At 36.9% G+C, this 27,150-nt stretch overlaps 1 protein-coding gene across 1 annotated transcript in view; it reads left to right on the top strand.

Moving 5' to 3' along the window:
• The window catches only part of LOC118598086 (ankyrin repeat and sterile alpha motif domain-containing protein 1B-like), a 97,984-nt gene that overhangs the window by 44,200 nt on the left and 26,634 nt on the right, over positions 1-27,150 (top strand). The window contains exons 2-3 of the mRNA XM_036210274.1: positions 16,809-16,889; positions 20,702-20,858. Coding sequence (XP_036066167.1) covers positions 16,809-16,889; positions 20,702-20,858 — 238 coding nt within the window. The remainder of the gene's footprint in view (positions 1-16,808; positions 16,890-20,701; positions 20,859-27,150) is intronic.

The raw sequence follows: 27,150 nt of genomic DNA, 5'->3' as shown, positions 1-27,150 counted from the left end.
CCGCTTTGCTCTATTCTGATGTATCTTCCTGTTGACAAATTGATGTGTGTTCGTCTTCGTTTTCCTCATCAGAGCTGGCTCCAAACTGTACGGCCGGATAGCTCAAATATTGCTCGCCACCTTTGTTGCACCAGTATTGTAAGGTTGGGGTCGTGAGGGGCTGTAGCGAGCTGGTGAGCAACTGCTGCTCTGCAGAAACTACATCCTAAAATATGACAGCTTTTTTATTTTGGCTAAAAATGTCATAATCATAATTAGACTGCTTTGAAATTTGATAAAAGTTCATTTATATGTACCATCTGTTCAAATTCCAGCGTAATTCCATTATGTATAGTGTGTGTAAAAAAACTGCAGGTCTGCTTCCATACGTAATGACACTCTTAAGTGTGTGCTCTGCATGCATGGCTGTCTCCAATCTGCCTCACGGTGGCTTGCCATAGATTTAAGCGTTGGGCTGTAATTGCACCTTGTTTGTCTACACCTCTTTTTTTCAGAGGCGTCTGTCACCCTGTAAGTGAGGAGATTTGTAATGATGGAGGAGGCAGGCTGTGCGTTGCATGTGTGCACATGCTCGGTGCGTCGTGCTTGGTTTGGTGAGCCGAGAAGTGATCATTATGACTGGGCCGTGTCCTTGTTTTTCTCTTTAAAGAGCCCAGTTTACTCTAAATTACACGGCACTCTGTTCCAGCATTGTCTCTGAACGAGGGACTGTGGGATTAGAAGAAGCTCTGCGTGAATGAGGCCACAACCATTTGTTTCCTGTCTGGTGGGTTTATGGTTTTTATGCGCTTGCAGGTGTATTATAGTGCATCAAGTATTTTTGCTGTGTAAAATAGGAGTCATCCAGTCTCTAAATAAATGCCTGGAATGATACCTTAACAGCTTCTGGTTCTGGGTTTTACCTGTTTGCTGCTTCAGTCAGTGTGGATAATTTAGCTTTTTTTTTTTTTTTTTTTTGCATTTTTGCTGATTATTATGATTTTATTTATGTTTTATCAATTGATTTCACTTACAGACCTTAAAATCTTATACATTTTCTGTATTTAGGTATTTAATCCACAATACTGTGACGTGAAGCATTAACATTAGTAAATGATGCATATTACTTCTTTCTTCCCTTATTAGTCAGTTTCCTGTTTCCGAAAATGAATCAGAAATCAGGTGTTGAGATCACTAGAAAAGATGAGAAGTCAAAAATTGCACGTAGACTTTAAAACTGCTGTTTTTCCTGTTGTGCAGTTAAGAACTTTGAAGAACTAACATCTAACATCCACCAGAGTTCTGCTGTTATCAAAAGTTCAGTAATTACAGTTGATGGAGCTCTCTGGCATGAACACAACTTTGAATCGGCAAAACTGAAACTGGGTTGAAAGGAGGTAACATTTATATTAATGAGAATTTTCCTATCTAATCTAATTTTTTTGATATGTGCGCTTCTGTAGTGAGGCCCACCCACACACAGGAAATGGCAATTATCTACCAATCTCAATCAGAAAAAGCTCGCACAACATAGAAAAAAGCCATGTTTCTCTGGTACATTTTGTCAGAATATTAATTTAATGGCAGTAAAAACTTTAAAATTAATATAATCATGTTTTCCAAAGAAATAAAACATATGTAAATGTCAAAAGAAATTCAATAAGCAAGAAGACAATAGAAGATGTGACACAAATTTAATCAATCTTTTCTAAAGAGGAGATACTCAAAAAATAACAAACTCATCTCTTAAGCAACTATATTTGTAAGTATTTAGTGATGTAATGTATATCCTGTGCAAAAAGTAGTACACTTTATTAAGGATACTTGACTAAATGTGTAGAAAGTATTCTAAATATCCACATGTAGTGTAGGAAGTATACTAACTGAAGTATATAGCTCATATAATCCCACCTCGGCTCGATCATACTATTTACTTTATGTGTATTATCATTATCTGGTTTGTAACTTAAGGTCAGATATTTATATCTTTGAGTCGTTTGAATTTATATCGTTGATAAAGACTAATATAGCCTATCCCTGGTGTAGAGGGTCCAAGCTAACTGGTCAAATGTAAACACAAGTAAAAGTCTTGACAGTTTATTTTTAATCTGATCACTTGTTAATATCCTTTTTTAAATTAATAAAGCGTTTACCGTCAATTTGACACATTTTAAGCTAATCCTTAGCTGTTTATTCACTCTAAAAGATTTTAATGAAAGTGGCTACAACTCTTAAATCTTGTGGAATTTCTGTTTCCGGCTAATGATTTTCATCTGTATCTGCAACCAGCTCCTCTTGTATAATTCCAACCGAGCACAAACTGCTATTATTAATTTCTCCCCCATGATCAATTTTCACACAGGTAAGCCACCCATACACCACTATAAAGTCTGAATCCCTGGTTGGTCAAAATTAGACCTTTCAAGGAACGTTCTGTGTGGGTTTTGTTGGTAATGCCCGAAAATGAAAGCAATGAAATAACCTCCACGCTCCGATTTATTTTAATGATAAAAGTGAGATATGTCCTTAAAAGTAAATTGCCTTTTTGATTTGGCTAATCCTCTTTTTGGCTTGCATGAAGGACACGCATCTGGACTGGATTATCAACTCTTGACCCAAAGGTAATTGTTATGGGAAAAAAATGATGCTCAGCAGGGATGTTCACATTGTTTATTAGCTCCAAAGAGGTCCAAAATCCCTCAAAGTGTTGGATCAATAAGTGGTGTTTGTGTTGTTTTGCTGTGTAACCACATCCCTACATGCTCAAACTTGATCGTATTTTAGACATTCACAGGAAAGCCCTTCTTGGATAGACTTGATAAATAAAAACCCGGCCAGCGAGTCCCGTGTTTTAAATAGCTTCTTGCGGCGGCTAATTGCATGCAGCTGTGTGTGAAGTCAACTTGGCAACCAACATCTTCATTTGTATGCGTGAGCTCTTTTTGGCTGCCTGTGTGACTGGAGGAGCCTCGGCGAGGATGAGAAAAAAGTTGGGGGAGAATTATTTGATTAAACTTTAGAGAGCAACAGATGGAAGTGCACAGATTGTGAATGTCAGTGTCTGAGGGGCACGGAGGTATTTACGCCGAGGTTAAAGTAATGAGCTGTCGCAATCAGTGAAGTCGCTAGAGTGATGGATGTACTAAAAATGAGCTGGCTGTGGCATCTGGGAGAGCTTGCTTCGATTTAAACCTGGTCGTCCAAGTCCTCTCTGACAAGTTTCCTTTTTACACTCTGAACAATAGGAGATTCTTCTTCTTTAAAGACCCACTCTGAGGAAAATTGTGTTTTTAACATGTTTTTGTGACATTTTTCTGATGGTCAAGCACAAATATAAAAGAAATTTGAGCTTTTTCTGATTATTTTTTTTTTATTAAATAGTTGAGAATCAGGAGAGGATGAAATATGCTGTTGAAAAACCGCTTATTTGTTGAGTAGACAATATAGTGGAATGAACCTGTAAACAGAGAGCTCTCAGCAACGATGGATCAAATGATGATTGGAATTCCTTTAGCAAAGGAAAAAAAAACTCTGGTCTTTAATATTTGTTTTAAGCCTTTTTCTCTCTGCTTTCAGTCAATGTTTTGAGCTGATTAACCTCCTACAGTTTTTTTTTTTTTTTTTTTTGGTTTTTATTAACAGCTGACAGTATTTTTTAGTGTGGTTGGAATACGACCAAACAGAAATGCACGAAAGCATCTTGTACATTAAGTTTCTAGTGTTCATTTGGTGTTCACTTTTTTTTTTTTTTCAAAAAGAGCTTCAATCTGGAAGTTAAAGAGTTGTAGTTAAGCTCCGTACACACCAGGCATTTTTCATTAAAGTGCATTTAACCCGTGGTGTTCACACTGAACAAGCAGGGAAGGGCTTCTTGTTCTACTGTTTTTTTTCTGCATGTCAATCACCTACAGTTGGTTGAGGCTTGGTGCGAAATGCTGAAGTCTCACAAATTGGTCACGAAATGATAAAGGATCGGTTGATTGCTCGCTTCCTCGCAATGGCAGATATGGATTTTATGTCAGGAGAGTAGCTTTAATTGCTTTCCTCCACCTATGTCTTCTTCTTTTCCCAGCATTTATCCCTCCATGCAGAGAGATATGGAAACATAGTATCTTACTACCACTTGATGACATCATCAATAGTTACCGTCATCTACAATGAAAAAAAAAAAGAAAAAAAAAAGAAACTGTCAGACACCACTACAGCTTCAAATCCACCTACAATTGGAGGAATAAGGAGGAGCCAGAGGAGTACGGATGTGATTCAGATGCTGAATTATTTGGGTTCACCAGATAAACCCGCTACGCTCTGAGTTTGGTGAATTTCTGAGCCGTTTGGTCAAAGTTTTGTACATATAGCCGGAAAGTAGTCATAAGAGCGTTCATAGCAACTCGAAACTCTTCTTTATATGGGCATTTTTAATGAAAGTGGCCACTTAAACGAGGGCGGAGTTAATGTATCTTATGTCTGTAATGGGTTCAAACTATTTCATGCAGACATGAGTACTCTCATCTTTAGTTTTACTTTTCTGGTGTATACTTTAGGCTTGTACCACAATGTACTTTTATTCTGGAAGTTCCGTCTTAAAAGATGTTTTTTGGCGTTTTGTACTTTCAACTGTAACATTTTCCCTTCTGTGAAAAACAAATGCAGAGAAAAAGAAACTGTAAGCATCTGTTGCTGTGCATATGTCTGGTTTACTTTTATTTACCAGAGCAATCCTGCAGCACAGACTGTGTAATCCTGAGATTTGTGTATGTAAATTGGATGTTGCAGTTCATCGCATTCACCAAGCATGTAAATTTAGAAAAGAGACATAAAAGAAGGTCAGATGTTTAGGTGTGAGACGTGCACGAACCGCAGTGCTGGTCATTTATCCCAGGACATTTGCATGGCAGTTTGGTTGTCATGGTGAGACTCACTGAGGACTAATGAGCAGATGTGAGGATTTTGGCTCTTTAACGTGAGCGTGTTGAAGGTGTCAAAACCTGAGGGAATTTAAAAAAAAAAAGCTTTGTTTTACCTGTTTTTTTTAAAAGGTGCCGTTATTTCTAAGGAGCATAAATTGGATTATTCTTCAGCATTACTGTGGTAAATGGGATGTCTCACTTTGGTAAGGCCTCTGCGGGTCTGCTTTCTCTTTGTTTAAAATTGAAGGAGATATAGAAACTCAGAGAGGGCTCTGGGTAAACCAGAGTCTTCGAGGAGACCTTATATAGGCATGGCTCTTTGGTTCTGTACAGATGCAAACACACAAAGTCACACTTCAGACGCACACCGGCCAATCCAGCACCTCTCTTGGGCATCTGCTTCGTCGCACAGCAGAACTCTAGCTAACACTGCGTGTTTTAACATCAGATCCTAAACAGAAGGATAAATGTTTCAGGAGCAGCTAAGCTCTCGGTGTCATCAGTGCGTCTTTGACGGCTGATTTCCTCATGGCAAAGTGGATAATTAGGAAGGACTTAAGAGTATCTGTAACTAATCTGATTTGAAAATCACTTCATTCCATCTTATGGATTTGATTGAAAACACTTAAAAAAAATAAAATTCTTCATGCATCAAGAAGCAATTGACTAGAGTTTGTAAATAAGGGTTTTAAAGGCCTACTTGAATGAAAATAACGTTTTTAACATGTTTTTGTAGCATTTTTCTCATGATGGAGCATATATGAAGGAATATCTACTGGAAAGGGTTTAAAATAAATCAAAAGATGATCAGACTGGGACGTTTTTATATAACGCAGTCAGAGAAACGTCTATTAGGAGAAACGAACAAATAGAGGATATGGTCAGAGGTCAGGAGCCTTCAGGCTGTTTATGAAACACGTTTGTGGTTCCTCAGAACTTTGGGAAGTGGTTACCCTCTAATATGCCCATTCGTCTACTTTTGGCTGTTCAAAATTTGAAGGCCAAATAAATAGTTGATCGTTTATATTTTCTCCACAATAACAGCAGAAAGGCGGGTCTGTTTGGACTTTTTGAGTATTAGATTTGAGACCTTTTGAAGTCTCTTGGTGGTATTTTATCGTCTCATAAACACTGAGTCTTTTGTGGGGCTCTATTGGATTGGCTTTTAATCTGCTGATTGAGCTATTTATTTTAATTTGAGGATCAAACTAAAAGAATAAAATGTAAGAGTGCACATGCTCCAGTTTTAATTAGTTTTTTTAATGTTTTCAGGTCATTTTATAATTATGTCGTTCAAAGCATTTGATATCTTAGTCATGTACTGAGTAATCTAATAGTCTGCCTTTTTTAATTTTATAGATTTGGTGGTCTGTTCAAGTGTAGAACAGTGACTTTATCTGACTAAAAGGAACATTAAAAAAAAGGAGAAAAACATTTTTATGAGGCCTAATTTTAGCTCTTAGCTAAGGATTTACACAAGGAACAAAGAAGACGTGATGTTGGAAAAGCTGAGCAATTTAAACAGTAGAGAAAAGTCACATTTCAACTAAATGAGTTGCATGTCTACTGTACGTCTAAGTTCCAAACTTGATCCTTGTGCTCTCTTATGGGTCCAGATGACCCCACCCTTTTATTGATGCGTGATATCTCCCATGAAAAAAGGTGGACAGGACACCAGTGAAGATTAAAAAAATCCTAGAAAAAAAAAAAACATGACCCCACTTTTAATGTAAACATGCCTAAGATAGCACAAGGGTTACCATATTTTAAATCTTTGTATTTATTTTTTTACAGCTTGGTTGTTGGTACCATTGACTGTATAAGAGAACTGAACTGATAGACTCCTCCCCCCACATGTTCCAAACAGGAAGTCCCCATTGGTCCCCATTGGTTATATGTTGGCGTCAGTGTTAGCCATCAGTGTGTGAATGTGTGTGGTTGAAGGAGGCCGTGACTGTAAAGAGTTTTGGGCCTTCTAAGAAGGTAGTAAAGAAACACTATCTTAGTATTTGTTATGTACCATTTTAATGAACAATGTGCTAAATTTTAAAGCTGAAAACAGAAACTGAAAAACCCCGCATTTCACCAAAGTTTGACGAAAAATAGGAAAATTTGAGATAATTTGGTCAGTTTCAAGCTAAAGGGCATTCCACATCTCATAAGGATTATCTGAGCATTTACTGTGTGGTTTTATCCAATGCTGCTCAGTATTACCTCCTTTCCTCTTCATAAATCTAAAAGGCCTATTGGAAAACTCTCAGCTTTGAATATAGGCCCACAAGAACATCAATATTCTCCCCCAACGACGCCCATAAATACTTGATGTTGTTGCTTGATCAATGCCTTTGATAGAAAACTAGAAAAATGGTTTATTATGTGATTGATCATCTCATCAAGAATAGCTCCTTGAATGTTTCTTAGCTCTATGACCAGTGTTCTCTTTTGCGCACAAAATGGAGTGACTTGAGTTTTTCAGTATCTGCAATATAAATGCATCAACAAATACATCAATAAAAGCATCTCAGTTTGTTTTCTTGATCAATTTAGGGGGAAATCCGGAGCGGAGGTTTCCCATCACTAATGCTGCCTAACTGATGGCCGACAGTATGGATTTGTGGTTGGCTTAAAGTGGAGATCAGGAGATTTTTGTCATTTAGTTTCCTTGAGGAGAGTTATTTCAGGAAAACACATTTCACGTGGGCACAGTGCACATTGACTAATTCACATTGATCATGTAAGGAGTTATGGTAGAGCATTGTAGGTTTTGACAAACACCTCAGGTGGTAAAAATTAAAAGCTTAAAAAAACGTATCTGTTTAGGGTTGCCGACTGTAGTAGTCTTTTTTTTGTAGTAGTCTTTTCTTTTCTTCAGAATCCACTCGAATTACATTAATTGCGTAAACAATTAAAGAGTTACGATGGTCATAAAAATGCTAACACTGGAGCTAAATCTCTGTTCTTAAAGGGTTAACTGACATGTTCACAACTAAACTTCCCTTAGTTGAGACCCATCAGATTTGGTCACATTTTCAGTTGACCCATAATAAAATCATAAAACAACCAAACTTCATGATTGTTTTTTGAGACATTAAAGTATCTGTTTCGATCTCTCTATTAGAGAAAAATCAGTCGTAGAAATAACTGGAAACTCATGACCGCCATGACATTGTGATCTTTATGAAAGCTTTTGACCACAACTGTGTCTTCTCCTTCTGTATATTTGCTCGCATTAAGGGTATGTCTTTAGTTTAATTAAACATTTTTTAATATCAGATCTTCCAATTCTGACCACTGCAGATTTTCTTTCTAGGAACTTTAATAAACCATCTTCCTTGCTAAATACCAATTTCTTCTCAAGGGGATGTTGATGATCAGGATTCTTAATAAAAATCGGCTGGTAAAAGGAGGGAGATACATTTCTGAGTCCTATTCCGGGATCTTTACAGCTTTATAAAATACTAAACAAATAAAACAAACACAACATCGAAAGCTAGAACCAGTGAGGTCATCCTCCTGTTAATGCTGGAAGCTGTATATGGTTTCATGAAAAGGTTTTGAAGTCGGTGAAAGAGAGATAATTGGTGCTTCCATCTCAATCAAAGGAGGTGGACCAGAGACCAACCGTTATGTCATCTTGATGTTTGATGATGATGGAAAGAGTCTTCATCTGAGCTGATAGCATCATCAGGCTGTCTGTTTTCAGGGTTGAATGTTCTCTTCCGTTCTATGTTATCACACTAGATTTGTGATTTCCTCTGGTTTCTCTGAACCGCCCTGTCATGAGGAGGCGGTTTCATGTCTGTCAGATAAACTAAAATGATAACATTGATGTTACCCAATGGTTCACTAAGAATTAGGACAAATGTGTGGATGTTTAAAAAACGAAGAGATGAAAATGGTGTTTTTGATTTTTCAACATGTTCTTGTGGCATTTTTCTGATGATAGAAGGCGTAAGTTCAGGAAGTTAAGCTTAAATTGGTATTTCTGTATTCAAATTGTTGCACACTTAAAAAACTTGGGTTATTTCATTAACCTGATTCTTGGGTTATTCGTGTTGGGATATAGGGGTGTAACACCGAATGGAAGTGGTGTCAAATCATCTACTGAACACCGTCTTTGTTTCAACATGAGTCAAAGATGCTTTTTGACGGTTTTCCAAGTGTGTTAACCTGAAGCTCCCGGTGTGTGTGGGAGGAGCTTCCACCGACAAAAAAAACTCCTCTCTGACTCTGAGATTGGGTTTATTTATTTTGAAGAGCCGAATAAGAACATCGGTAGATCTCCCAGTGAGGAGCAACCATTGACTCTAAAAATAGTTATGTTATTTGTAAAGAAAAAAAATGTTATTTTTATATACAGTCTATGACCTAAACAGACATGGGAAGCAATTTACAAAAATTGCACCAGTAAATGAAAAACAAATACGGAGAATTACATCCTTAACTATAACCGTCTTTTTACAGTTTGCAAGCTGTCGCATTATGATAGGAATTCCTGCGATTTTCAATATTCTACTTCACATACTAAAAATTTCAGCATAGAAGCTATTTTTTACATCAGCTCTCCCAGAGTGAATCCTGTCATGGATTTACCTGTCACTGTAATTGGTAAAGAAAGAGAGCAGCAGATGTGACAGATCAGAGAGAGCGGGGAAGCACCTCCACATGTGAGAGCGCGGCAGGATTGCCTGTCGGGCTGCGTAGGTGTGAATGGGATTTTCTTCACACTGCTGTGGGAATGTGATGTGAAACAGAGATTGCTGTGAAGCTTTTGGTCACAGGCGTGGAAAAGCCTGGACGGTGTTTTATGATGCCACTTTATTAAACCCTGATTGAAGACGTGAATGCTGGGTCCTGACTGATGTAAAATCGAGGCTTATAATTATTCCACATTGACTTTAGATTAAAAATGTATGCATCTTTTTATGTTTTTACATATATTAAACCGATTAGATTGACAAAGGAGGTAGAAAGTAGCAATTATTAATGATTCCAGGGACTGGGAGCATTTTAATTAATCGCTTAAATGTCAGATTACTGTCAGCAAAGTTGCTCATTAACTTTTATTAAAGAACATCTTAAAACACCAAAAATAAACCTCAAGTCAGACAAACATGTTCATATCTGAAAACGAAATGAACACATTTAAAAAACAGACATTTTTTATTTAAGGTGGGTCTATTAAGCAGATTAAAACATGTCCACATTCAATCAATTTATAATATTATTCATGGATTTTTTAAAGAAAGAAATACATTAGGAACATTTCTCCTATTTGGTTACAAGACTGTTGAAATAATTTTATTTTATTTTAAAGATACAGTATTTTGGAGTTTGAATGGACAAAAAAAATCCCCGATTTTGACCTTAATCTTAAAAATAAGTGATATTCTCTGTTAGCCTCATTAGTCAATCTGAGGACCATAAAAAAGACAGAAATCTGATTTTAAATTGGACGATCCCATCAAACTAAACAGACCAAATACAGTCTGCTGCATCTGTTTCTTTCCTTAAAAGGTTCTTTTTTTTTTTTACTTAACTGGGACCAGGTTTTAACATCAAATCCAAAAGTGTCTTTTGATATAAGGAGCACAAGAAGAGAACACGTATGAATAAGGATTTAGGTCAAAGTCACAACTGCCTCACAGTTAGCTTATTTTTGTCTACAGGCAAAAAATAAGCTAAGATGTACAGGTTGCTTATTTTAGTGGTTCGCATGAAATATCAAGGTCGTAGACCGCTAGGAGTGGAAAAATGTTCATGCCCGTTTTTTGTATGGGCGTAATGCAGGCGACAGATAGTAGGGAACACTTAAACAGCATGTGATGGTAATATAAGAGGAACAACACATGAATCGCACTGCACCAAAAAGTGTTGTGTAAAAGGCATTTTAGGACAGCTTCCCCTATATGTCATAAGTGCGTGCAACTTACACTATCCTTGCGAATACTTCACAATGCACTTCACCACACTCAACAATGGTATGTTCCAATTTCATGATGGCTTTTAAGGTGGCAGCATGAGCTTCCAAGAACTACAAGACGCACCTGAACTCCCCTTACGATGCTGCCACTTACATCTATGACCCTCCATGGGCCCAAAAATCCCAAAAACCTGGATTACAGGTACGAGTGGATGTGACTAAGGTCTTGGTTAAAGCCATTGATTATATGAGTATTGACTATGAGAACTGACCCCTCCCCCTTGCATTCCAAACAGAAAGTACTCGCCGGTAACTAGAGACCAAAATCCTAAACCCTATGTCCAAATTCCCATCTTAATCCCTAACTACTAAAAAACTATAAAGTGTGGGACTATCTAGTGCCCTGGATTTTAAAAGCAATTTTCATCACCTTACTTTCGTTTTGCTATACCCCGGATATGACGTCACCGATTTCACAAAGTGAAAATCTAACTAATATGAACATTTCACGACGCCTATTTGTGATTCCAATGTGTTCTTATGATGAAAATGTGGATGTTTTGTTAAAAAATAATATTTAAACAGTTTTTTTTTTCACAAAAATTGCTCGACCGCAATGCATTGTGGTCTATATTTGCTAATGTAGTGAGCATTGATGCACGTTAGTTTTTTGCGAAGACTTCTGGGAAATTTCTAGTGCGCTTGATTTTGGAATAGTAGATTTGGACAGCACTACAAAATAGCAAACACACTATATAGTGAGTAGGGAAGGAATTCAGACACATCAACAGATTCTAATGAGAAATAAACATTTAATACTCAGTCATGACATCTTTTTAACATGTTCTTGCTAATCCAAACTTTTTTCCTTTATATTTTTTTTCTTTATCACAAGTTATTCGAGTTATAAACTGGCCAACCAGATGCCTCAATAAAAGTAGGATGCTTCGTTTGAAACATTCAACAGATTCTCTTGAGCCCACTTTTAGTGGAAGGGGTGTGGCCTTGTATCAGGCTCCCTCCTGATTGGAGAGAGTGGGTGCCATAGAAATATAGACTAAGACCGACACAAACCAGTCACATCTTACTAGCCACTCAATTGACTTAATTTGATTGGAACCAGAAGTAATTAGTTTTCTATGGGTGACATCACACTCACTCAGTCCAGTTCTCTATATACAGTTATGGCTGGTTTTTAAGAACTGCAACCTTAACAGTCTTTTCCTGGTGTTTTCCTTCAGCGAGAAGGAATCATTCTTGCCCCAAAGCATCACGGAAACTGGACTGCGCTCAACTAGTCAGGGTTACTTTTAAAGAAAAGTTGACCTGTGTTCCTGAATGTCTCCGTATCTTTAACCAATTGTAGTCATGGCTGCTTTTAATTTAACAGGTCTCTACTTCTAGCTCAAAACAGGATATGAAGCAACCCCACTTCCTTTCTGGCTTTATCTGCTCTGATGGCAAACACACCTGACCTCATATTGGTTCCTCTTTTGATTTCCCGTGAATTTATTGCTGTAGTCTAGTCCTTGGTTCCTGCTAAAATGCATTTTTATTTCATGTGATTGTGTGAGCCAGAACCGGCTGATGGATTCAGTCGACTTAGCTTTCCCTCCCACAAAAAAAAAAGTTTCCTCTGAAAAGACCCCAGGACTACAAAGGTTTTTCCAGTTCCTTCATTTCTTTTCCTTTGATGACAATGCTCCTCTTTGATGTCGCCTAAGCTTTTTCTGTAACTTCATGCCGGCTTTAATATCCGTGGAGAGAACCGTCAAATGAAGGCTTTCATTCTTGAATGTGGAACGAGGAGTTTGCACCTGAAGGAGGAATTCTGTATCACTTGAAAGACAATGCAGGTCACCTGTTGATGAGCAGCAGCACTTTTTAAAAAGTTAGTTTAACAGGCAACACAGAAGTGCAACGTTGTTCAGTTTCTTTAAATGACCCATCTTAGTTTGTAATAAATCTGCTAAAATTAATTAGTTTATTAAAAATGGTTCATAATAATGTTTTAGTACATTACCTTTTTTCACAAATTTTGACCACAGCAAGTTACAAATCAAACCATTATGGTGCAAAAAAAGACTATAAATGGCTAAAATATAACTATTGGGTTCTAATGGTAACGAGAGGTTAGACGTTTCTTTTTTAATGTTTAGGAGATCACACTAGATGACGTCTGAGTGTTTGGCTGGTCTGACTGGAGTCTGCAGTTCCCCTCCATAATCTAATCTAATGCCGTCCAGTAATTCTATTTCAATTCTGCTTTGTGTTTCCATGTAAAACAATGGGGAGGCGACAGGCCAGAATAGAGCAGCTGTGATTAGAGCTTCATCAGGAAGAGATTTAAAGCAGTTGAGGTTGTTATCCTGCGTGTGTGTCCAGGATTTATTTTTGTAAACGGCTCAGTCTCTGTGTTTTGTAGTTTTTGGCAGACCGGAGCTAACTGAGACGAGCATGTTTGTTTTCCGACTCCCAGCTGTCGATTCCTAGTGATCCATCACCTTCTTGGTGGGCGGGGTCTTGTTTGATGCTGGAAACATTTCATCAAATATATTAGGCCCATTTAAACAAACTGAATTGATACAAATATATAGAATATTAAAGCCAAAAATTGCATTTAGGTGCTCCCCGCCCTCATTGCCCCCCTTTGAACCCCCCTTATTTGCTGACTGTCTGCTACACGCCCCTCACCCTCTTCTTGAGCCACTCAAATCTGCATGTGACAAATAACTTCTTTTTTAAATCTGGCTAAATCTGTTTGTTTATCTCCATAGCAACCATTGTATTTTTTGATCGTCTGGTGGTGAGGAACATATATATGTAATTTTTAGAAGAATCCGCAAAAGTAAATTTTTGGATTTCCTTAGCAACTCAAGATTTTTGCTATCCACACCCACATTATTGATATGTTCAAATCGTATTTCCTATCATTTCGTTCAACTTGAGCCAAGAATTTTTGTAGTCAATTTTCAAGATATTCTAGTAAAGAATCTAGTAATGTTAACGCTTTTGAAAAATCTACAAATTTTAAAGTCATTTTTTTTCTCCCAAGCAGCTTTCCAATGCGGTTCAAGGAGTTTGGAGGCGATAGATTGAAATCACTTGGAGGAAAACCCCCTTTTGAGGTCAAAGGTCAACAAAACTTCGTTGTGGTAGTGGGCTTAACATGGTGGCATGTTTTATGTGAAGGTTACTCAAATAAAAGCTTCTTGTACCAAAATTATGCGTAGATGAAATAAAAAAAATTACACTTTGTCCAAACAAGGTTGCGAAGCTGTAGGTACTGTAGCCATCCCATAATAATTTTAAAACTTTGTATTCCCATAAGTTCAGAATCTTGGATACCCCAGATTCGTGTGTTGTAGTTTTGTTAGTGGAATTTGAACACATTTTTTCTTTTAAGCTCCATTCCCTTTTTTTGCGAGATGTGATGTCATCGTTTTTTTTTGGATGGGAGGGGTAGTTCACTATGCCCAAAATTCTTTCTTTTTTATTATCGGGTACTTGGTATGTACACATTTTGGTGAGTTTTTGAGTATGTGAGGGTGGCAAAATTTTCTCTCAAAAAGGAGCTTTACAAAAATAACATGCATTCCAGAACTGATAGTGAGACAATATGAAAATCCAAGAAACTTATATTCCAAAAAATATGGTATGTAAAACTCAAGTATGAAGCAGAATAAGTACTAAAAAATCCCAGCTAAGCATTGACAGACATCTTTCTAAGCATCACATATGGAGCATATAATATACACAAACATGTTAGGAAGAACGCCTCTGCCTGTGTTAGACTCAACACGTCTGATTCTACAACATGGAAAGATTTGTAAACATCACAGCTTGTTGGGCTGGAGCCCTCACAGTGGGACTGACGCACACTGCAAACACACTTTACACATTTCCCGACAAAGCGGCTACACATGTCTGTTTGTGCAGCAGCGCGGGCCATGACTGCTGTGTTTGTGCGTTACCAAGGTGTGTTCGGGAGGAGGAGATTTCATGCTCTAGATTTTGATGAATTAGTGCATGGGTTGCTTGTTTTAAGGTAAATGCCACCAGTGAATGTGTGTGTTTGTTCCCAAAACAGCTGTGATGCCATGTATATGGAACAAACTGTTTCTGCAAAATGTTACGTGATTAGCTTTAAATAAAATAAGTGGCTGTTTGTGTTGTTTTGCTGATAAATAAAAGTCATTAAAAAAATATTTACAGTTAAATCAAAGTATATAGGCAGCAGATGCAGTAAATTGTACTAGTGTTGTAAATTTGCTCTATAACTTTTTGTCGTATAAAAAATAGAAACAGATTTCTTAGCTGATAATTCGGTTTTGATGCAATATTTGCTCTTTACCCTCTATTTTTGTTTCAACCCTCTCTACTTTACCTCTTTTTTCCTTCTGACCCAGTTGAACTCTCGCTATTTATTTCAAAAATATGAATGGAAACCCAGAAAGTTGTGCAAACTAGGCTTCTGTTTTCTTTCTAGCAGATTGCAGTGTATTTTTTTTTATTTTTTTTTTACTTAAGTGTGCACATGAAGTACCCAAAACATACTTTAAATTCAAATTTCATTTTTATTTAATTCAGATTAATCAGTGTTAGAATTAATGCACTTTAAAAGGAATATTCTTTTTTAATTTTTTGTTTATTTTATACCAAAACAGCATGAAAAAAATCCTACAATCTTCAACTAAAAACTGTATTTTAACATATTCTTGTAGCATTTTTCTGATGATGGAGGATATATTTGGAAAATTGAGCTCAAATGTGCATTTCAGAGTATTTGTTTATTCCAAAAACTCCAAAAACTGTCCAATTTTATTGATGTACTTTAATTTTTAGAAATTTTTTTTTTTTTTTACTTACATTTTTAGAATTTTTTTTTTAGCTACTATCTTGTGTGCACCAGTTAGTAACCCAAAAATATTTTAGTTCAATTTGCAGAAAACAAATTAACTCACATTTTTTAGAAAAACATTTTTTTTCTTTAATATTTATTTATTTTTTTAGTTACTATCTGGTGAGCACCAGTTGGTAACCAGAAAAAAAATTCACTTTAATTTGAAGAAAAAAAGTATTATTTTTTTACTTCAATATTTAGAAAAACATTTGTTTTCACTTATATTTTACTTTTTTTTTTTTTGCTTTAATTTTTAGAAATTTTTTTTCCCACTTACTATCTGGTACGTTCCAATTACTATATGGAGTGCAATAGTTGGCAACCAGAACTTTTTTTTTTACTTTAATTCGTAAAAAAAAATATATATATATTTAATTTAAAAATATTTTTTTACTTCAATTTTTAGAAAAAAAATTCTGGTTACTATCTGGTGGGCGCCAGATAGTAACCAGAAAAAAAAAATCAGTTTTTAGAATTTTTTTTTTTTAACATTTTTTTACTTTTTAATTTCGATGTATCTTTCAGTGCTCCGTATGGTTTACTTTTCGCTGCAGTTTTAATAAAACAGTTAACAAAATGACTTCTAGAAGTTACTTGGTTCAAGTGTTCTCCTCATGAGCTCCTTAGGCTGCAATTTGGCTAATTAGTACTTCTCCCTGACGTGCTGGCATCGGTTTGTGTGAAACAGAGAGGTCATATAATTATAACCCCAGGAAAAGGCTGTATGTGTGACGGTGTGTAGATTAAATAATGTCTTTCTGCTATGTGGCAGTCCCTATATAATATAGTTGTGAAAAAGTTGTATATTTAACTTGTTTATGCTATTTTTATGTCATACTCTCAATGTTTTCCCCTACTTGTTTATTACTAATTAAAATCAATCAAACCAAAAATTCTGATCATAGTAACCAAACAATTAATATTTTTTGGGCAAACTTTCACAAAAGCTGCAAATAAAAGTAAAAATATAAATGAAAAAACACATTTAAAACTGAAGAAGTTTTTCCACATACAAAGATGTTTTATTTTTTTTCTTAAAATCTGTTTAAATAGTTTGTCTAAATAAGTAACTGTAATGTTTTTGTGTGTGCAGCATGTGGAAGGGCCTGAACGTGAACTGCACAGACAGCTCAGGATACACACCTCTACACCACGCCTCGCTCAATGGACACCGGTAAGAGAGAAAACGCTGCTTCATATTCACCTTTATCCACTTTTTGACAATAAGCTTTAAAGATATATTTGGATTTCCACACATTATATCTTTAAATTGAGGCATGCAGATAACAAATAAATGTAGAAAATGTTCAGCTACAGCTCAAAAATGTGTTTAATTTTAAATATTTGTTAGGAAAATACTCAACTTTTTGCTGGAGCACATGAAAAAATTCCTATGGTTTTCACATCTGCTTGAAGCAATCGTTCAGGCCACTTTTGATACCTGGCACAGCGGAGAAATCAGTTTTACACGTCGGATTAGCTGCAAGCCCGACTGCTACTGCAGTTCAGCGGAACTAAAGGATTAGTTGTGAGTTTTGAGGGCAATTTTGTGGATTTTCCTTCTTTTAGATTAGGTGAAGAAGGAGAGGAGGGGCCACGAAAAGAAAAATGCTGCCTCACAGTGAAAATCAGGCAGTGAAGTCATTTACATGTAGGAGAAAACCGGTTATGATCTGAGAAGTACAATGGAGTATTAGGGTCACCATAAAAGTAAAAAGATAGGTACATTTACTAGAATAAAGTTGAAAAATAATGATAAAAGAATTTAACTTCCTGAGAATAAAATTATAAAAAAAAATAATAATTTTACGAGAATTATGACCTAAATTTCTAAGAAAAAAAGTTGTAATTGGAAAAATGTTGTAATTTTGCGACAATAAAGACGTAAAAAAGTCAAAATCTTACGAGAACAAGAAGTACATTTATAAGAAAAATATTCTCAATTTAAAACTTTCTCGTAAATTATGAGAAAATGTCATAATTTTCATCAATGACATCAATGTAATCATTCTGGTGAGTTTTATTTTTTTAAACTTTTTTTCTCTTAATGAGTTTAATCTCATAAATTCTCAACTTAAAACCTAGAAAATTATGATTTTAATGCTATAAAAATTGACTGTGTGAATTTTTATTCATAAAATGTTGACGTTTTTCTTATTTTTACTTGTTTATTTTTGTAAAATTATGACTACTTTCTCATAATTTTACCAGTTTATTCTCGTAAAATTACGATTTTCTCCCATAACTTTATGACTTTATTCTTGTAATTGTTAAACTTTTTTTTTCATAATGACTTTAATCTTAATCATAATCTTTGGGAGGCCCTTGAAGAAGAGATCTAATCTTAATGGGATTTCTTGGTAAAATAAAGGTTAAATAAAATAAACAAATCTTAAAACCTATGAAATTATAACTTTAGTTATTGTAAAATATTAACTTTATACTTCAAATTTTTACTTTTTTCTTCGATTTCATGAGTTTCTTCTCATAAAATTACCACTTTTCTTACAATTTATGAACTATTCTCTAAAAATTGTTTTTTTTGTTCTGAATTATTTTATAACTTAATTTTGTAATTCTTATTTTCATGGTGGCCCAAATACTTTGCTGTAGAGAAGGTTAAGACCTTTAGATTCAAGATTTTAATCTTCTCTTTTACAGAACTTAATGACCTGTGGTGAGACATGCGGAGGAAATTTGATCAGCAAAATAAAAGACTATCGTCCTTAGACCTCATGTAACTCTGCTGCTTGACTCTCATTAATTTAAACGAGCGTTAATATAAAAACTGAAGTGACCCGTGCAGCTAATGAAACATTAGTTGTATTTCCTGTCTCCCCTGTTGCTTCCTGTGACATTTTGAATGCAAATGAGACTCTTTACCTTTTCCTCCTCAGCCGGTGGTGACAGCTTCAGCCAGACCCCGCCTCCTGTCACGCAGGAAAGCTGATCTTACAAATTAATTGTAGGGCAAGAGAATTCCAACTCAGTGTGTGATCACTGCTTTATTAATTTGTGTTATGGTAATAATAGTTACACTTCATGAAAGGTAAAAAAATGACTAAAAAATGAAGAACTTATAATTGAGAGGTTACTTTTTTATTGTTTTCTTCCTACCAGCCTCTTATTTTGGAGGACACAACAGTTTTCCTGCTCTTGTTCACACCTGATTTCTACTGTGGCTGACACGGCTTATATTAATGCAAAAGACACAACACAACGACAAAAGCAGAAGCACGACAACAAAAAACTGACAACACAACGACAAAGCCAAAGCAAGGCAACAAACGGCAGACTACAACGACAAAGGCTGAAGCACAGCATCAAAAGTTGAAGCACCATTACAAAAGCTGACAAGATGGCGACAATAGCCGATGCACAACAACAAAACCCACAGCATGATTACAAAACCAGAAGCACTACAACAAAAGCCGAAGCACTACAACAAAAGCTGACAACATTATAAAAGCCAAAGCATGAAATGAATGTTTTTTATCAAAGATGGGACATGGTTAAACTTTATTTTGGGTTATTAATCATTTTTTTATTTTTTTTTAATGCAACTTTGTTTATATATCTACTCTATTTAAATATCTCCTGCCTGTTATGCTTTAATAGCCCTGTCTTGTGACATACTCCCATAATCTTGGATACACTGTGGAACAAATCTTGTCATTGGGAATGTTTTGTTTGTGTTGTTTGTTTTGTTTGTGCTATTTGAAAAAATGAAAATAAAAAGTAAAAAAAAAAGCCAAAGCATGAAGACAAAAGCCGAAGCATAGCGACAAAAGCTGACAACATAACAAAAGCCAGAGCACGACAACCGAAGCTGAAACATGATGACAAAATCTGAAGCACGACGACAAAAGCTGGAGCATAGTGACAAAAAACTAAGCACGATGACAAAAGCCAATGCACGACAACAAAGGTTGAAGCACTACGACAAAAGTTGAAACACGACGACAAAAGCCCAAGCACGACAACTAAAGCTGAAGCAAGATGACAAAAGCCAAAGGACGACGACAAAAGCCACAACATGACGACATCAACCCGAAGGACTACAATAAAAGCCACAACTTGACGACAAAAGTTGAAGCACGACAAAAGCCGAAAACACAACGACAAATGCCAAAGCATGACGACAACTAAAGCTGAAGCAAGATGACAAAAGCCAAAGGACGACGACAAAAGCCAAAACACGACGACATCAACTCGAAGAACTACAATAAAAGCCACAACTTGACGACAAAAGCTGAAGCACAACGACAACTAGTGCATGGGTTGCTTGTTTTAAGGTAAATGCCACCAGTGAATGTATGTGTTTGTTCCCAAAACAGCTGTTATGCCATGTATATGGAACAAACTGACGATGACAAAAGCCGCAACACAACGACATCAACCCGAAGAACTACAACAAAAGCCACAACTTGACGACAAAAGCTGGAGCACAACGACAAAAGCCAGGAACACAATGACAAATGCCAAAGCATTACGACAAAAACCAAAGCACAACAAAGGGCGAAACACAACGACAAAAACTGACAACATGACGCCAAAAGTGGAAGCATGATGACAAAAGCTTGAAGCACGACGACAAAAGCCAACAACACGAAGACAAAAGCTGAAGGACGACGACAAAAGCCATAACACAAAAACAGCCAACAAATGCAGCTGAAGGACGTATCCCCTAAATTTGGACTCAGCTGTTGTATTTTGTCTTCTGTATTCATTTGAGCCATGTCGGTCACCGTAGATTTCACATTGTAATCAACACAGTTGTATTAAAGTCTGTTAATGATTCCTTCAGGTAATAAAACGCTGTGAGTTTAGCTGATGGATCTTATTGTGACTTATGTTGAAGGTCACAGCATTTTGAAAAATGTAAATTAAAAATACTTCTTAATAATAATGATTTTATATTCATCTGTTTAGTTCTTTCCTGATATTCTAGTTTGCTCAGTATGTTCACGTCTGTCATCTCTTTAGGGACGTGGTGCTGAAACTTCTCCAATTTGAGGCTTTGACTAACGTGGCTGACAGCAAAGGCTGCTCCCCTCTTCACCTGGCCGCCTGGAGAGGCGACGTCGACATCGTTCGAATCCTCATCCATCACGGGCCTTCGCACTGCCGGGTGAACCAGCAGGTAAATGGGATCATCAAAGTCCTCCGGCACCACCATAAGTCTGGACTCCACACTACATCTTACCATTTTGAATGAATAAATGGCTCCAACAAGTCATTTATACGTTAAATTTGAAGCTTTGAACTAATTCTTATAAAAAACAATAAAACTTTGTATAATAAATACATTTAAAAATGTGTCCTAAAATTAATATTCATATAAACATGTTAATGTCACCTTAATTTTAGCATGAATGATAATTTAAACATACAGAAACGGCGGGTCTGATCCAGCTCGTCAATGCAGACGTGTTTCTCTGCTGCACGTATGTAAACGGGTTCTGCTGCTCATAGCTTCTGACCCGCATGGCTGATACTTCACGGCTGTCTGTGATCCGTCTCTGACAGGCTGTAGACTAGTCCCTGAGTCCTGCAAGCATGCAGCCTGCTGCTGCTGTCAGTTCTCATCAGGAAAAATGACCTTTTTTCTCCTCCTTTCCTTTTTCCTGTGTGCCTTTGCTCACAGCGTGGCGTTGAAATCACGACGCACCGCAGCTGAAGATGAGACTAGAAGTGATGTCTGTTTACCTCGTCGACGGCTCTTGTAGGTTATTAGTGTTATTTACTCCAACAAGCATATTTCCATCTGTCTGTGGGTCTAATTGCTCTCCTTGATGAATGTTGTCCCTTGAACCCTAAAGTGAAGGGACTTGTCAGCAGTTGGAGATGAATCGTTTTTCTTTTTTTCACCGTCGATTATTTTATGAACCACGCAAAAAACCGAATCCCAACGGCTTCTGATGCAATTTTTCCTTTAAAAAAAAACGTGTTTTTTAATCTTTTGACAGCTATCATTATTAAAACACAAAACATTTTTTGGGGCTTTCTCAAGACTCTAAAACATTTTGTGAACAAACTGTCCTTTCTTTCCAAAATCTGGTGAATATTTAAAAAATATATATTTTTTGCTGTAACTAAAGAATTTTAAAATCACGTTATTTTGCGTATGATCAGACTATACCCATCCATCACCTGTCATCTTCCAGCTTCCTCTTGTATATAAACAGTATATTACCAACAAATGTCATTTTTGTCAAATTTCTGCTGAAAACAATTAATTTAAAATACTTTTCTTTACTTTTTTACAGGTTTTTTGGGGAATATTTGTTTAAGCAATCAGCTCAAAAGAAGCAACCAAAGTTTAATAGTCACTTTAATTGTATTTGTTTTGAGGGGAATCTTTGTTTTTAGCTTTTTAGAAAAGAGGAGGAAGGATTTATTGAGTGTTTGTTTGTTTATGAGGGCTAAGGCTCATATTTTCTCTTGGTCTGTTAGGTCTACAGTGGAGGGCATCAGAGGGTCAGTGAACATCAGAGAGTTGGTTTTATTGGCTCACACTTAGTTTATGTCTCGCATAAAAGTAAGGTGTTAAACATTCAAAAAAAAAATGAATGTAAATCTTTTGAGGGTGGGGGGCACTAAGGTAGATCGGCTCTCTTTTGCAGCCAGCGTATGATAATTACAGGTTGTTGAATGTTATTAGTTGGTGGTTAACTGGTTTCAGCTCCCTGTTTGTTGACTAATTGGTCCCAGGAGTTGCACTTCACAGCTGTTTTTGTTTACTGTGAGAGCGTGTGTGTACGAGGGGCCGGCTGAGTGAAGAGGATGATTTCAGAAACTGTGTGCGTCCATATTTATGTGTGTGTGTTTGAGAGCGTTGCTGAAAGATGGCTTGTTTACTCCAGTCTCGCTCTCTGCTCGAAAGGCCAAGTGCACGCTCTCAGGACTGACAAGCTCCTCCTGATCTCTTACTCCCATCAGTCTGCACTTTTTTTCTCCAGTCTTTAACGTCAAGATGATTTTTTTCTTCTTTTTGGGGTTTTTGGATATAAAAACGTGTTCTTTTCTTTCTATTGAGATTGATTGCCATGTAATAAGATCTTATAAGTACACATCTAAGCTGCAATTTGTGCATCAGGGGCTTAAAGTTGAAGTCAAAATTAAAGTCAATTGGGTCACAGAGAGACGGAAGTACCGCTGAAAGCGGTCGTCATTTAGATGGTGAACCTCACCGTACTGGGAGAAAATATCTCATAAACCCAGACATGGCGACATATTTATCAATGCTTTTGTAGGGCTCTTAGAAATAAATACACCTGATCTCTCAACGTCATCTGTGTCTTCCGTACATTGTTTAATGAAATATACAGATATAAAGTCAGTGTTTCCATGTAGTAATGAGGCTAAAACTTAGAACAACCGTCCAGTAGTGAATCCTTCGCGTGTCTAAACAAAAGCGGTAAATATGAATTTGCAAGGTGAATTGTTCAGTGTGAATGCAGCATTAGTTTTTTGTCCTGTTCTTTACCATCAGTAAAAGTTCATAGTTGGAGAGTCAAGCCACCTGTTACTACTTTTGTTCTTACATTTCTTCATTAAAAGACAAACTCTGATGGTTCCTTTCTTTTTTAAAGTAATCTTTTATCTATTTTCAAAGCTTTCCGAGTGGTTTTACAAATATGATTGTGTTTTTTAGTCATAATAATAAAAAAAAATCCTATCTAAGTGTACAGTTTTGAGCCAGAAGTGCATGGATCATATCCTCTACAAGTGGATGAATCACAATGGATGTTTGTAGATTTCACTTAACAACTCCACGCTTTTTTAACCTGCCTTTTTCATCTGTTCCTGATTCACAATGATTTGAATTAAGAAATGTAATTTCAATATCAATTATTGTTAAAATATGACTTTCAACATGAGAAAATTGGCTACTTGATCATGTTAAAAAAACATAATTTTCGTCTGAGAAGGATTGTAAATGTTAGCCAAATTAAGGTCCATGTGGACTTTTTAAGATAATTTTAACTTAAAACAAAGCAAGAATCATTTGATAGTAATTAATTATTTGCAAACAGATGATCAGAAAAACTTAAATCTCAAAAGTCAGGTATTTGATTAGTTTTGTTAGAACTATGCACATTCATAATGATGTAACTTTCCAACTTCCTGTTCCTTTAAAACAGCCACCATTATGTTTTATTTATTTATTTTTTTGATAAACATTGCAGTAAAATAATTTTAGCCTAAAATGGGATGTAATGTGTCAGCAAAAAACACAAAAAAGCTCTTTGCTGCTGTTTTTATTTGTAAAGAAGAAATGGAGTTTCCCTGGAAATGCAATCCTATTATGTGGTCTCTTGTGACTTCTGACTACTGCATTTATTTCACACTTGTGCTGATATAAGCTACAAAATATATCATTAAAGAAGGATATATGCTTGTAAATATTGACTTTTTTTGAGAAGAATCTACATGAATTAATCCTACATTCCTTTTTTAGATAAAGAAAAATTGATTATCCTAAATGTTGATAAATAAATCTAAGGCCTTGGGGATTTGTTCATGTACACAGGCTCATTTATAAGCAATGGGTGTCACAATTGGGATCCGATGGTTCCTCTGTGAAGCTTTGAAGGATGAGTTGAAGCTTGTTAGAAAGTTAAAAAAAAACAGTTTGTAATTGCAAATATAAAGATTTGCTAAGAAAACTTGAGTGAATTTGTAACACTATCACATTCTCCACACACCCTGTGGAATCCATGCTGTGAAGAATAAATGCAGCTCTGAAAGTAAATTAGTAAGGAGTACTAAAAAGTTAGTGAATTTTATTCCTTTTCAGCAGATCACGGCTGAAAACTGTGAGCCAAAAAGGGCAAATCTGTACGGAGTATCCATAAAATGTCATGGTCGAAGAACCTTCGGTGAGCCCAAAGGGTAAAAATCCACCATTCTTTTTTTAATTGTATGGGCTTGTTGGGGGCAACAGGTCCTGGACATACCTGAACCAGGTAATTGGTCATGAGTAGGACGGATATCTAGAAATCATGCAGACACTGTGGCCCTTGAGGCCTGGAGTTGCCTATCCCTGCTCTAGAGCATGGCGTAAGGGCGCAGTGTGACAGCATCACTTGTATGTCATAAGTGCGTATAACTTCAATTATCCTTACCAATAATTCACTAGGGTTGGACACCGAAGTTTGGTTCCAAGTAGGAACCGTTCTGATGTACGTGGTCCTACTGAAACCAAATGAAGCTGCTTTAAACAGTTCTGTATTTTGGTGCTAAATTTCATTGAAAGTCTATTTCTCTTAGGACATGTCAATCACTTCTACTCCGTTTAGTACTTTGAAGTTGTAGCCAATCCTTGTGCCTTTCCTGCGATAGTGGGCGGGATCATATAAGGCCGTTGACGGGATGAACACGAGAACGCGGGTGCACGATCACAAAAGTTTGACAGGGCGCTGCATCGCATCAGCCAATCAGGAACTCAGCTTTGGGCACATGACGTTTTCAGTGACCCGATCAGCGAGTAGAATACTAATCAAATTTGAGTGTTTTGTCCTGTCGCACTGCGATGGTTCTCTGGCTGCAGACAGCCTTCCGGACTTTAGCAGAGCTCGCTCAATACGTCCGTAGATAGTCGCTGTGGGGAGCGCGGGCAGCCTGCTTGACTCTCCTGAACTGTGATATTTTACTTATTTTCGTTGAGGCATTAATAAAAAAAGGTCCTCTATTTACCCCCTCTTGGGTAAATGCGGGACAACCTTCAAACTCAGTCACAGAGACACAGAAACACAGTGGAAGCAGCTGTCATCCAGACACGCCCCCCGAGGGAGATCAAATCCCCTCAGACTAGCTCTGATCATATGTTTGATAGGTGGCGAGCAGCGAATTTGTAGCATGGTGAAAGAGTGGCAGGCCACCGGTTTGCGGCTAGGAGGTTGGGGAGCTCTGATTTAATGGGACCTGCCAGCACGTGTAAAAACTACGACACCCAAAACATCAAGTTTTGACATGGAGGTCTTAACCATGCATCAATGTGTGACTTGGGAATGAAAATGTATTGATTTGATTACTGAAGTACCAAAATTGGCACCGATTAGGAACCGAAACAGAAGAACCCCTTTGGCACCGGAGCAGAATAAAACCCAATCAGGGCCTGACCCTACTTACCACACCCGTACAATGGTACGTTCCATTCTCAGAACGTCCCTGAGGCCACACGAGCCTTTTAAGATAAAGCCGGTCCTCTCTATGACCCTCCACGGGTCTGGACAACCCAAAAATCCTGGTCAGCTCATACAGGTCCATATGACTAACACTTAAATCCCTGGTGTCAGGTTCCACATTATATTCTGCTACCAAAACCGATAATTCATTTTTTTTTGTTTTAGATGTTTTCCTTGGATAAGCCCAAACACCTAAAACTCCTCAACACTTTTGAGGCTAAATGCATCACAAACTCTTAAAAATGAAGGGCTGCGTGGCGGTGTGGTGATGCTGCTCCACAACAAAACCTCATGGATGTGGAAATCCCACCCTGCATACGTGTGAGTTTTCATAAACTTGACGAGGGTGTGACTGGATCTCTGTAGTAGAATACTGACCCTTCCTGGTGTTTAACCCACTCCTCATTGCACAGATGGCTGGGATAACTGGCTCCAGTGACCCTGACGATCCTCTGATGTTCAATAGATGGGTGTGTGTATATATTTGTCTTAATAAAAGCTGGTGTATAGCAAAGATCTAGGCGCGTGAACCCTCACTGAGAGTAAAGTTGGACTCATGCAGTGAGAACTCACCTCCAAAGTGGTGCAGATGTGAAACCATCATCACAACAATCTCAGAGTTGATTTTTTTTCTCTGTCAGTGTTTCATGCTTTTGTGCTTAGATGTGAAGATGTATTTCGGTGAGATAATTTCAGGAATGTTATCTTTGTCAACAGCGTTTGGATGTAGGGTTATTTGATTGTTTTTCCATCTGTCTACTTGTCCTCCTTCCTTTTCCACTCTCGTTCCGTATCCCAGAGGAGATCCGCAGGATAATAATAAAATAGTCCATAATAGAGGAAGGCTTTTCACCAGTGAGGCCTTCTGGGAACTCGTGAACTTTGTGAACTTAAGCAAAGGTAATTGGGTCATAAGGTCATGTCGTTTCCACAATTCTTTATACTGGTTTAAAATGACAGTAAAAACTATTCTCTTTACATTCTTAGAGATTTTATTCCGGTATAATGCACACGTGTTGCTACCACACCACAAAATGGAAACCATATGTTTCTGATGATCAACATGTGAACCTTTCCTCTCTGCTGCTGCGTGAAGGTACTCTGGGAAAGCCGTTGCTCAGATGGTCACTGCCGAGCTCCGTGCTGCCAAAACACACATTCTCAGCTCGGTTGGATGTTTTCTTCTGAGTAATGTGTTTTTGAAAAAATAGGAAGTCATTTTTTTTTTTTTTTTTTTTTTTT

The sequence above is a fragment of the Oryzias melastigma genome, linkage group LG23 (assembly GCF_002922805.2).
Source record: "Oryzias melastigma strain HK-1 linkage group LG23, ASM292280v2, whole genome shotgun sequence".
In the NCBI taxonomy this organism is placed as follows: Eukaryota; Metazoa; Chordata; class Actinopteri; order Beloniformes; family Adrianichthyidae; genus Oryzias; species Oryzias melastigma.
Note: the sequence above shows the minus strand (reverse complement) of the source record. Positions and strands in the feature narration are given on the sequence as shown.